Consider the following 12,859-nt stretch of genomic DNA (forward strand, 5'->3'; position numbering starts at 1 on the left):
ATAGGGTGGTAGGGAGGTGGATCTCCCAAGCAGTCTCCTGGGTTCTTAGACATGGACTCAAAAACAATCATTTTCTTTGTGACCTCACTGAAAGCATGAGCAAAGAAGGATTTGTGCCGAGGTAGTAAAATACGTGATTATATTTATAAGAGTTAGGTAAAATTTTGATAGGTGTGTATGCCAAGTATAGTGCACTTGGGAGTCACAACACCAAGCTTCCACTCAAAGTTGTCTTTGGTCTGAATGTATTGTATGGTATGTCTAATATGGGCAAGACACTCAAACTCTAGGGTACTGAAGACAATTCAAAGGTTCTAGATCTCTCCCTTTTGGGTTTATGTTGTAGTAGCAAGAGACGCATGGTTTGTGAAAATGTGAAATTTGCATACATGTGATCGAAAGCAATGCCAAGCACGTCATCATTCCCCAATAATTCTTGATTAGCAATTTACTGACCTTGTTCTACATGGCATGCTTTAGCATTCAACCGCCAACTAGCAACAACCGAAAGCAGTTCAATCAAGTCAGGTTTCAATTCAAAGTGAGACAAGAAAGATTCAAGGTGAAATACAAGCTTTAGCAACCACCAGGCAGCAGTGCCTCTTCAACATTTGTAAATATTGATGCATTCAGTATCGGAATTTGTTGCTCTATACCGAAGCACATAAATATGGCAGCAAAATTGTATCACTAACTTCAGCCTGTAAGATTGTATCACTGCCTTTTGCCAACATTTTCTTTTGAATACTATCCACGAAGATGCTAAGCTTCTAGGTTGGAAACTTTTAGTGAGGTGGATGGTTCAATTCCTCTATGTAGATTGTTGCGCAGCCTGTCAAATGTGAATGTGGCTCAGCCAAATATGAGTCATAATTTATCAATGTATAGAAATCACATCGTTTTCAAATCCCTGCACAATTAGGTGTGCAAGAACCTATGGGAGTATAGGTTCGAAAACATCGGGTAAGACCTTGCCCTATCTCAACTAGCCAGATGCAAATTTGATGAAGTTAGCCAATAAATGAGAAAATGCTCTCTCTCTCTCTCTCTCTCTCTCTCTCTCTCACACACACACACACACACACACACACTTACTCACTAACTACACAACTTAGCTGACAAAGGATGAAAAGACAAGGTTTCAAAAATCCCGTTCATCAATTCTTTCTTCAATTAAAAGTTAGGAGAACACGCTAATCACACCCAATGCCGAACATAATTAAGAATTGCAGACCAGATTACAAAAAACTACCTGCGTACAATAGTTGAAAGGGCATGCTAGGGCATCACATAACAACTGTTGGATGCCTGCTACATAAGGCTGTTATACCAACAACCGACTAGTCATGCATTCTTCTCTGTTGATGGATGCAGGTAGCAGCATGGTCCCTTGGAAAACTAGGAGCCAGCCCATTACTCAAACTTTGCCATGAGCATCCATATCTCTGTGTCAATCAATCTGCTTCACAAATCATAAGATCTGGCACGGCACCCACACATTCCCTTAATGTTTGGAGCTAGATCTCCAGTAAAGCTCCAATTCATCCATAATGCCATCAAAACTACTGAAATCTTTGCTCACCACATTAATTTCAATGCCAAGACGAGCTGCCCCGGTGGCTGTGACAGGACCATGTGCTGCCAGAATGGGCTTCCCTGCAGTCCTGATCCTTGTGATGCCCAACGCCCTCAAGCTCTTTAAAAAACCCTCCACTTCTGCGGTGCTCGTGAAAATCAATGCATCTAATTTTCCCAGGGGAAGCAATGGTCTTGCACATTCTGCACCAGCCCATCTGGTGCTGTACGCATCTAGACGATATGGCTGCCAGCCCCTTGCGGCAAGAGCTTCGAGAAACTCCGGCACAACAGGCGGCTCTTCAAGGCCTTCCACATGAGGAACCGGGCAGAGGATACGTCTTCCATAGCCATCCCCAATCTCTTCAACCATAGCCTGGGGTGTGGCTATGGAGGGAACAATGACTCTGACACACTCTCTGCTTGCTCCGAACATGTCCAGTTCGAGAAGCAGCTCTGCATCTCGGCCGAGTGCTGAGACAAAGAAGCCATCTTCCAAAACACGGGATGCGCTAGGGTTTCCATTGTCTTCTTCTGCAAAGAGACGTGACAAAACTTCTGCTACAGCTTTAATACCGGCGCGGGAAGTGAAGGCTATACCGGAAAAGGGCAATGGAGAACTTCTGCAAAGGCAATTCTGAAGGGCTTCACGGTTTTGAGGAGTGGCCTCGACGAATATGGATGGGCATGAGAGAGTGATAGCGCCCTCCTGCAGCAGAAGACGCTGAAGGCGCGAGGCGTACAAGGAAGGGCTGGTGAAGGCCACTCTCTTCCCCTCCAATCGCAACCCAGCGAGGGAATGCAATGGCACACTCCTCATTTTGGCTCTGTCTCCCAGCGCGTCTTGAGTTCAAAACTCCTTGCTACATCTTTGAGGTCTCTCTCTCTTTCTCTCCCTCTATTGGAAGAAATAGAGAGACTCCTCCATTCACCCACACCCACTAGTGGAGGGCGACAATAGCTCACAAACTTCTTTCATGGAGCTACTCAATTCCACCCATTGACATTTGGAGGGGCAAACCTGAAGATTCAACAACAACATGAGCAGACCAGATAGAGGTAGATAGAGTGGCCTTTCTCGTATGTTGCTACTATACTATGAGGACGCTTCACTCCCCATCGACCTATGCATACCATACACCCCCAAGTTGGTACTAGATGGAGCTAGCCAACGAGTCTTTTGCATATCATGGTTATACTCCCTTGAGTATATAGTTTCACATCCATTCGGCATAGAGCTCCATCCCCCTCATCCCTCATACACATGTATACACACCCCCACATCATCCTTGTAGTATGTTATTTTTAAGCACTTTTGTCCTTATTTTCAGGTACCCGGAGGACACCCATGTGAAACAAGTTCCAAGGGGGTTACAAGGATACAAGTGAAATCAAACTTTGTTTAAATGCCAAGGATCCCTTAAAGAGATTTTTTTGAGGTTAAGTTTTTGTAAAGTTATTTCAACACGATAATTTTACATGAGGCATAATCATTCTTATTTGAATGAAAAAAGCACTATGTTGCTCTTGTCCAACCACCTCAAATGATAAAGAATTTTATAAATGATAATAATTAAGCATACATTTCCAATGAAAATGGTGTACAAGATGTATAAGACATTTTCATAAAGAAAAAGGGAACTTAATTTAAGCTTTAAAAATCTAAAAAATTTATAAATATTCAAAAATTACTTTTGAAGGATTTTGAAATGTGCAAAACTAGTCTTTAAGTACGGGCGTTTAGGATATTTCAAGGTAGTGTTGAATGTATTGGGTTTGAAATGAGTAAAGGTCTATTACCCTAAGGAGGCATAAGTGTTGGGGTTTCAAGCCAACTAGGAAGGACACTCACTAACCCATCACTAACATAATTCACTTATTGGTTTAATAGAACAATAAGGAGTGGATGACTATTCTTCTCATCTTACGCTCCACCACATTTGTGTTTGTCTTCTCCTTCCCGTACTCACCACACACGTGCTCTGAACGCACTCACATGTGGTATCAAAGCTATGGCGATGGCGACTCATCACCCTTCTGCATTCGTGTGAGCTCCCTCTACTCGGAAAACTAAGGCCTGGGTTGATTAATGTTGTGTGCATAGAGAATTAGAACTTTGTGTAAGCTTGATATTACACAACGATCAGAGTAGAGAGAGACATCCCGTTGATCTTTGGCATCCCTCGGGTCCTTACCATCAACTATTTACCTCCAAAAATCAGCATATGGCATCGACATCACACTTGGAGGTATTTTTCGTATCGACACCCCTGATTTCTGTTTTGACATGCAAACATGCTCTCCGACGTTAACAAGATAGTGACTGCGGTGTAGTCTTGCGGCGGGAGTGTACTTTTCGCTCTCATAGAGTCTCCCGAGATACTGCTTTCTCGAGCACATTGCTCTAAGGTACCACAGGTGGTGTTAGCATTGGATTTTTTACCAAGGTCTCCATTCTGGTCGAGGTGTAGATGTTGGCAATGAATTTACAGGTGGAGTTTATTTGCGAGGGATAGCTACTTTTCCATACATAGGTGTATTGTGCTCTCTATGCGTGTTGAGAGCGGTTTATATTGCCATATGCATTTGTTGGCTCTCACGTATACACGTGGGTTCTCATTGAGAGATCATTGATCTTGAGTTTCTCCATATTGTTAGCCACTTTGGACACAGGGATTAAGGTTTCTTAGATACACGCATAGTGTTCTCACAGGAACTTTTGGTAGCATTGAGCTCTTTTCAAAGTAGATATTCCCATAGGGATTTGATCAATTGCTTGAATCAATTTTTGCTACTTGTTTTTGCATGGTTCTTTACTCATGTACATTAAGTTGTGGACACTACCTACTATACACCGTGTAGATCCATTTTTTGGGTAGTTTCCTGGCCGTTTCTGAGACTCAGAATAGAAGAGCCCTTTTGAAGACACGGTGGTTAGTGTCTTGTTTCTGCTTCGCCTTTTGCATGATCCTATGTGAGGATTTATTGAGCTCGGATATTCTCGAATGTTGAAATACCTTTGGTGATACAAGTTGTTGGAGCTCCCTATTTCGGTATCCTTGCCATAGGCTATGTATAGAGGGTTATAGGTTCTTTGATGCCATGTTGGCAGTCACTTGTCACTAAGATTTGCAATTTATGCCCATTTTATATTCTTTTGCTTGATATATTTCTGAGTTTTCATTAAGATTTTTTTCTTCGTGCAAAAGATGCTTTGCCAGAATTTTTGCAAAATTTTTGCATAAATCCAAAGTTTGATTCTCTTGTATTTGCTCTTGGCAACTATGGCTGCTTCTTCTGAGAACGATGCATATTGCATCAAGAAGTTTGATGGCATAAACTTCACAATTTGGAAACAATGCATGTTAGACGTGTTGATCATTAAGGGTCTTGCAGTGCCGTTGAAAGAGCGCAAAGAGAATGCATACATTGATGATCAGTGGGAGGAGCTTGATGCTCATGCTAGAGAAACTATTCACTTGCACCTTAGTGAATTCATATTCTTCACTATTATAGATAAGACCAATGCAAAGGATTTATAGAACATTTCTTACTTTTCCTTAATATATGGGCTTCGACAAGAATTAGGAACAAGGAATCTGCAAATACTAAAGTATCAATCTTTTCTCTTGTTTTAAGGGGTACATTTCCTACATACAATACTTTCCCAAAATCTTGCCTTAACACCCTCAAAAGTAGCTCTCAAAGAGTGCCTCAGGTCAAACTTTTGAAACTGAAGGGAAACAGTCGGAATGAACTCTTAGACTATGTACACACTCTAGAACAACCAAAACTTCCTTCAAACAATAATTATTGCTAAAATTTTGAAAATAAGTCTTATTAAGTAGATAGCCAATGTAGTTAAGTAAGGACCTGAGAGGAAGATCTTTCCACAATTTTGATGATGACCAAGGAAAATAAAGCTCTTGATATTCAACACCCAACAGTTAAGCACCCACAAGCCCTTCATTCTTATTCTTTAGAAACCACTTCCTCTTGCTCTCAAACTCTCTTTGCAAACAGAAAATGTCATCATTGTATTTTCTACATGTAAATCCATAAGTTCCACTCCATAAAGATACACCATAGGCAACGTCCATACACGTGCAATTGCACATGTGTGAAAGAAACTTTCCATAGTGATCCGGCTCTTTCTCATTCATTGAAGTACCATCATACAAGTGAACTTCCTCCAGATGTATGGCATATCAAATTGTTGAGTATCATGTTGCAATGTTTTTTGTGTAGTCATTCATATCCACAAAGACAATACCATCATCTTGGCCTTTAAAATAATAAATGTCCTCCTCTATATCAACAAATGACCTATCTCTATCCATGCAAGCATAAAAGAGAGAATCGTAATTAAAAATGTAGCAACGGGCTACAAAAATGGGTGCTTTTTTGTGTCATAATTTTCAGTCATACATAACGTTTGTGCTTGTCATCTTTCACAATCGATACAAAATCTTCCAATCCTTTCTTAATCATATAGGCTACCCCTCCTTGCCCTCTTTGTTGCGTGCGATTATTTGACTACATCAATGAATGTACATTGTAATCCTCCAACACATTAATCCTTTGTGCATCATGCTCCCAAGTTTCAATAAGAAGTACAACATCGGTTTTTCTTGTTAGTTCATCTATGCCACCCCACTGTTCTATGGGTATCCATTGTAATTCCAAAAGAATACTTTCAATTGTAACCCATCCTCATAGGTTGCACGTTTCTATTTACTCTAGGGACTTGCCTTCTCCTTGGGCATGCTTTCTTCATTGAGAGACCTCCTTGTTTTCTTATTTCTATCCTCATATGCCTTACGCACATTTTGTTGCTCAATAGTGTGATATTCACATACAAAACATTTTATATCCCTCAAAGAAATCCAACTATTATCAAGGATAATATTTTATTTGGTCTCATCCTAGCATAATGCATACAATTGGTTGTTCTCCCAAGCAAGGAGCTCCTTGATTACCCACTCTATGTGCTCCTTAAACCATAACTCCAAACATGCTAAAGTGGGTTTTGAGGAAATCTTTGATAACAATGGCAAGAGGAGGTAGCTCTAACTTCTCTTCAAGAAATCCACAAATAACAATGTTCTTGGAACATTGCTCTCATTCCTTCAACTCCTCCACATCCACATTCTCAACATTCTTTGTTTACACCATTCTCAACAATGTTCTTGGAATTTCGCTCTCATTCCTTCAACTCCTCTACATCCACATTCTCAACATTCTTTGTTTGGGCCATAGTGGCATGAGAGAGGAATCAAGAACCACATTACTACCACATACATCAGAACAAGACTTGTTTGTGCATATATTTTTCATGTTTCATACATCATGGCTCATGGTGTCAAATTTATCCTCTTTAAATACATGATCATACTCCACTGTTTGTTCATGCACCCCTTCAAAGCATTCAAGTCCACAAGCGAGCATTTGCATTCTTTTACTGTCTCTAAGTTGCATGAAACGTGTTGTTTGCATCTCAAGTTTCCTCTTGAGATGATCATTCTCAACAAAAAGAGCCATTAGCATGCCATTCTCCATTGCAAGTGCCCCTAAGTCTTCACCTTGCTTATTTATGGTCTCTTGCAAACGATACCACCTATGCCATAATCATGATTTCGGATGTTGGTGGTGGAGTGGTTGTGTTCTATCTTCATAATTATGAGATTTTGGATCATTTTCTACAATGGTTGTGGACCTTGTTGCGAGTACCACCACAACCTTGTTGCAAGTACCATAAGACATTGTATGTAAAATAAGAGATGGGAGTCAACTTTCGCGAACCTATTCACTTCAAACATACTATTGCAAAAAAGCCTTCGATTGGTCAAGGTTTTTTTTTTCACATCAATGCATAGAGGGAATCATGCTCTCTATAGATCACCCAAATTGGAGTTTTGATGGCAAAAGTTATGATTAAAAGAGTGACGTGTTGTCTACTAGGTCAAAAAAGGAGAGAGAGAGAGAGAGAGAGAGAGAGAAAGAGAGAGAGAGAGTGTAGAGAGAGATATAGAGAGAGAAAGGGGGAGAGAGGGAGTGTGGGTGTGTGGAGAGAGAGAGTATGTGTGGCAAAAGAGAGACAAATATGGAGAGTGAGTGTGTGTGTGTGTGTATGTATATATATATATATATATATATATAGAGAGAGAGAGAGAGAGAGAGAGAGAGAGAGAGAGAGGATGCTTTATATGAGTCTCATGAAGATATAGTTAGTTTGCAAGAAAGAGAAAGAGAGGTATTGTGTGAGACAAAGAGAGAGGTGCTTGATAGAAAAATCTTGAAGGAAAAGAATGGTTACAAAGCATGAATACAAAGTTAGTTTGCAAGAATCTGCTTTTTCATTATATAAATAGTATTCAATGGAGTTACCTTGTTGGTATAGTTTGATCAAAGTCAAGTGTTGGTCTATCATTCCAAACAATTTAGACATAACATAAATAAGTAAAATATTGTAAACGAAATACTCTTACCCTCTCTCTTCTACACGTACACACACACACATACACTCTCTATCGGTGCTTGAAAATAATCTAGGTTTAGTGTATTTCCACCACATTGTTAGTTTTACTATTCGAAATGCAGTGATCATGCTTTTGTTGCATCATGTGGATGATGTAGTGATTCTATCACACACTTTAGAGGATGCACAAAAGCTTATGGTTGTCCTTGAGAGCTTTTACTTGCATAGTGAGCTGATTATGAATGAATTCAAAATAAAATTTATGCTTGTGACAACCAACCATAAGGAGAAGCCATGCATTGTATACTTGAAGTTGTTGAGAGATTTGAATACCTTGGCCTTGAGGTTCCCTCTAATCATAAGTGACATGTATGTGATATGCATCATTTCGAAGCTAGGAAGAGAACATACTATGCATTTGAGAAAATGCATAATGCGAATGATATCAAATTTTGGGTTCTCAAGAAGTACCTTGTTGGCACATTGGTGACACCGGTTCTTCTTTACGGAGTTGGTGTCGGGAGGGAGCATCTCAAAGTCTACTTGGAAAGAGTTTGAAAATGTCCAAAAGCATTTTCTTACAAATTTTCTCCAAGTTGAGAAACAAGCATCATATATACTGCTCCTACTCCTTGAGTGAGGATCTCTTCCAATTGATGTTATGGGCATGGAAAGGGTTGTGGAGTACATGACAAAGATGCATAAAGACCCCTCACACAATTTCCTTCTTTAACTACATGGAAAGCAAGCAAAAAAGTTAAAAAGATGCATAAAAGCAAGATCTTGAGCACATTATGGATGCAAGACATAAAGAAGTGGTTTGGGAGATGGGATGCATTACACTTGCTACATGATGCCTCAATAAGTGCATCCATCTCCGCCCTGCTACACCAACTAATCGGCCGCTCCCGCTCGCCATAGCCGGTCATTGGCCACCCACTTTGGCTGTCGGTACCACAAAAAAGGGGGGTTCATCTCTTTTTTCCCTTTCATGAGTTGGCACCAATATTGATGGCCACAAGAAAGCTCCCTCTCTCTCTCTCTCTCTCTCTCTCTCTCTCTCTCTCTCTCTCTCTCTCTCTCTCTCTCTCTCTCTCTCTCTCTCTCTCTCTCTATAGAGAGCACAATGTAATACACGTTCATTATAGAGAATGAATTAAATAATCTCAAGGGTTGAAAAATTAAGCTCATTAAGGAGCTTTTCACGTACGGGGAGCAAAGAAGGTGTCTAATCAAAGTTATTGAACGACTACGGCTAGATCAGGTGCGGCTACACCCAATTCGGCTATGAGTTCCATTGGTTATGAGCCCCATCAATGTTTTAGCATGGCGGACTCCCATAGAGGACATTTCAACACATCGTTGATCTCTATGCCAGTTGGTGACTCTCGAAAGAGAAGGGTTGATTATTCCATTTATGTTAAGCATTGTGTGTGCAAATCTCCATTTCTTTTGAGTTTCCATGCATTTATTTGCGAAAAAAGAATCTTTAAAAAAGAATATTACCTATAGTAGTGTGTTCCTACCGCCATTTAGCTCTCTAGGTTTCTTGGGCTTGTTGTCATTGGTTGTTGACTTTTACCCTCAATCAAGCTATTTGGCCATAAATGCCAAGTTCTTTCTCACTCTGGAGTGCATTCACCAATCACTTCACATGAGCTGCTAACACCCTCTCATGCTGCTTCCCTTTACTATATTTGGTCTTTTGGCATACCACACATTTTGAAACATACTCTTGTATGTCTACTTTCATGGTAGGCCAATAGAAGTATGTCTCTACTTCTCAAAGAGTAGGTTCAATGCCTATATGCCCCACATAGGGAGGCGCATGGGATTCATACATAACTTTCTCACGAAGGGAGTGGGTAACACATTGGCTATTTCCGAGAAGATAACCATCTTGCAAGGTGAATGGTTCTTCTTTCTTCCCCAATGCAAGGGCTGACATGATGTCTTTAAAATCGGGGTCAATAGCATACTAATCTATCATAGAAGATAGATCATTGTGAGTTGCTACCGTAGACACCCTGCACGCCTGTAGAGGCTACCGATCCTAACGACCCACTTCTGGACGATGAGCCAAATATTATGGAGACTGACATCATCAAGGATGATGATGAGGAACCCTTGTATGAGAATGACGAGGACTATGACTTGGTCGATCATGTCGATGTCCTGGTGGAGGTGGAGCTCTTCAGTAGGATATTCAAATATCTTAATGCAAAATTGACCACCCTAGAAAAAGTATAGCTTGATGTAGTCACAATGTTTTAGAGCATTTCCACACTTCTAGACATGTTGACATCTGCTTCAATTGGATCTCATCTTCCTCATAGTAGGAGGACACCCATGGCACCAGTGAGTGTAGCCTCACTCGTGGTTATGAGAGTCCAAGCCAATGCACCTACGGGTTTGTCTGTAGAGACATCCTTATCTCTACTCAAGGATTTCAAATTGCCTAGATTTGGACGTGAGGAAAGAGAGCAAAACAAAGCCCTTTCAACATGTTTCTATTGAAGTGGTCAAATATTCATACATTGTCGAAGCAACCTAGCTGTGTACATCCTGTAGAGGCTAGTTTCTTATTGATTGATAAGGCATACAAGTGGTGCATGAGCTTGGTCACACGTCCTACTACTTGGGTAGAGTTTAAAACAATGTTTTTAAAGTATTCTTAAGTTAAAAGGAATTGGTGCATTCTAGAATTTCTAGGGCTTCAAGAGGGGCCTCACAAATGATTATCTTGAGTATGTTGAGCCTCTTCAACCAAAGGATTTATCTAAGTGGTAATTCACAAATCTATGATGACAACAAGCACCATGATGGACAAGATGGGGCAGATAGGACTGGGAAAAAAAGAGAAAACAGAATCAGGGTTTAAAAGAAAGGGGTTCGTTGTGAGAGGCAACGGAGAGAGGACTAACCAGGGACGTCAGGATGATTGTTGGACTATAAAACCACAACCATTTTTAAAAAAAAGAGAGTCTAAATTGTAGAAAAAATAGAGATACATTAAAGCACGAAAGGAAAATTGCTGCTTTAGCTGCAATGAGGTAGGCCACACCAAGGCTGAATGTCCAAAGCTCAAAGCTAGCACGAGTGGTAGTGAGCCTAAGACAAATGGTAAATCCTCTAGTCAGTTGCACACAATGTAGAGGCTTCCACTCGGTTTTGAAGAGTTCAAGGAGGTGACAGTGTATCACTGTGATGAGCACAATGCTTGTTTAGTGACACCGGCTATGTGGTAGCCTAGCATAGGCCCTCATGACATGGTGCACATGTATGGCACCATAAGTGGCTGTATAGTCACTTTTTTTAGAGATGATCCAGCTAGCCATAATTTCTTAAACTACTCATTGGTTAAGAAATTAAAATTGACCAAGATTGCGAGCAATCATGAGTACACTATTGGCTTGGCCAACGATTATGACAAGACGGTATGGAATGCCATAGTCTTAAGAATTCCATTATCCATACAAGACTATGAGGCTTCGCTTGACTTTTAGGTCGTGCACTTGGCTAGATTAGATGTGTACCTAGGCAAAGAGTGGCTATATAGCATGGGCCCTAGTCTAATGAGGAGTTATTTGTGAAACACTCTACAATTTGAGCATGTTTATCCCTTCCATGGAGCTATATGGAGTAGCCCATAGAGGCCAGATAGCATAGATATTTCCTTGTTACCCTCTTTTGAATTTTGAAAGTAATAAAAGTGTTTTTGTAGTTGAAATTGTAAGTAATGTTTGCATAGACAAGCATACTAGAAAAGATGGCCTTGGGTGAGACCTACTATTTGAGAACCCTGTTTGACATGCATGCAATTCTAAAACAAAAAAATCCAAGGCAAAAGAGACCTTTTAAAAAAAGTACATACATGCTTTAATGAATTTACTAGAGGAGTTTCAGGATGTATTTCTTGGTGATCGATCGGATTTGCGACCACCACTTGGGAAGTAGACCATGGCATCAATGTTGTGCCAAGGTCAAAATTTATAAGCAAATCGGCTTATAGATTAAGCTACTTTGAAGCACAGGAAGTGGAAAAACAATTCAGGGAATACTTGAACAAAGGCTTTATTAGGCCTAGTTCTAGGCCGTGGGCATCACCTATTCTTTTGGTAAAGAAGGACTGTCTATGTGGATTTGCATAGATTATAAGGCTCTTAATCAAAAAATTATTAAGAACAATTACTCGATGTTGCATATGGATGATTTGTTTGATCAACTCTTTGGATCAAAGTATTTTTCAAAGATAGACCTGAGATCTAGTAGTCATCAGGTCAGAATTAGACTAGAAGATGTTGCAAAGATAGCATTTAGGACCCGTTTTGGGCGTTTTGAGTGCTTGGGTATGCCATTTGAGCTAACCAATGCACAAGCGACATTTATGATGTTGGAAAACATACACAGAGACTTCCAGGTATAGTTTGGGGGTTGAAGAGCTTTGACATAGACCCTTCATCACCTTTGATAGCTATAGCTTCAAAGGGAGGTGATAAACTTTGTCAGAGGAAGAAGTATGCTAACTACTCCATTGACGATGGGTACTTACTCTACAAGGGTAGAGTGCGTACCAAGTATTGATTACTTTCAACCCGCATTCTTAAAGGAAATCATGATAGTCTAAGTGTCGGTCATTGCAAGATTCAAAAGACCTATGCACTATAGTTAAAAGACAATTATATTGGCCCAGTTTGTTTAAGGACGTTCAGACTTATGTGTTGAAATGCAATATTTGTCAGCTCAATAAACATAAATGTCTCAAGGTTGGGGGGCTATTCTATGAGATTCCTCACGAGAAATAGA

At 40.2% G+C, this 12,859-nt stretch overlaps 1 protein-coding gene across 1 annotated transcript; it reads right to left on the reverse strand.

The window, feature by feature from the left end:
• Positions 1-1,197: 1,197 nt before the first annotated feature.
• LOC147454622 (uncharacterized) lies at positions 1,198-2,435 on the reverse strand. Its single transcript, XM_086517385.1, has one exon. The coding sequence runs from the start codon at positions 2,393-2,395 to the stop codon at positions 1,505-1,507; it is 891 nt and encodes a 296-aa protein (XP_086373511.1). The 5' UTR covers positions 2,396-2,435; the 3' UTR covers positions 1,198-1,504.
• Positions 2,436-12,859: the final 10,424 nt, after the last annotated feature.

This window comes from Adiantum capillus-veneris, chromosome 7 (assembly GCF_014529385.1).
Source record: "Adiantum capillus-veneris isolate H3 chromosome 7, ASM1452938v2, whole genome shotgun sequence".
NCBI lineage: Eukaryota > Viridiplantae > Streptophyta > Polypodiopsida > Polypodiales > Pteridaceae > Adiantum > Adiantum capillus-veneris.